The 708-nt window shown below is 29.1% G+C and overlaps 1 protein-coding gene across 1 annotated transcript in view; it reads left to right on the plus strand.

Annotated features, from left to right (window-relative positions):
- The window catches only part of LOC101235116 (opsin-3), a 1,018-nt gene extending 783 nt beyond the window's left edge, over positions 1 to 235 (plus strand). Inside the window, 1 exon segment of the mRNA XM_065802627.1 lies at positions 1 to 235. This exon segment is cut by the window's left edge and continues 43 nt beyond it. Within this exon segment, the coding sequence (XP_065658699.1) occupies positions 1 to 235 (235 nt within the window).
- The last annotated feature ends 473 nt before the right edge of the window (positions 236 to 708 follow it).

Genomic DNA, 708 nt, shown 5'->3' on the forward strand with positions numbered 1-708 from the left:
TGCAGTTATTGGAATTCTAACAATAATAAAGATTGTTATTCCAACACAAATGGTCACGGCTGCGGCAATATTTGCTAAGTTGTCCACTATTACTAATGTTATCATTAATTGCTTTATCGTTAAGTCTTTTAAAAACCAAGTTTTTGACTTAAGATTCATTAAATACATTCGAAGTAAAAATATAAAAAGTCGCAAAGGTTCAACCCCAAAATATTTATTTCATTTAGTTGAATAATATTCCGAGAAAAATAATGTCCAAGAATGAATATTTTGCAAAACAGAATGGACGAGCTTAACATGAAACAAGTATAATAATGAAGTTATTAATTTAATGTTAATGTATTAAGTTTTATGATAAATTTTTTTAGAGCCTATTTCTTGGCTTTAATTATTATTATTTTTTTTTTTACTGCACTTAACTGTATATACGGTATTCACATTCAAAAGAAGAAGGTTTGGTGAGGGGGGGCTTTACAGAAGCGGGTGCTCTTTATTTCTTTTTGACACTTTTTTAAATTATTTTAAAGGTTAGTTAGTGAGTTAAATTTATTTTTATTGCTATTTGTTTTTTAATTTTATTGTTCTTATTTTTATCGTACTTGTGGCAGAGTAATGAAACATGCGGAAACACGCGGAAACACGCGGAAACATGCGGAAGCCACACAAAAAACTATTGCAACAAAGCATATAATAAAACATGCGGAAGCC

Source organism: Hydra vulgaris, chromosome 08, assembly GCF_038396675.1.
Source record: "Hydra vulgaris chromosome 08, alternate assembly HydraT2T_AEP".
In the NCBI taxonomy this organism is placed as follows: Eukaryota; Metazoa; Cnidaria; class Hydrozoa; order Anthoathecata; family Hydridae; genus Hydra; species Hydra vulgaris.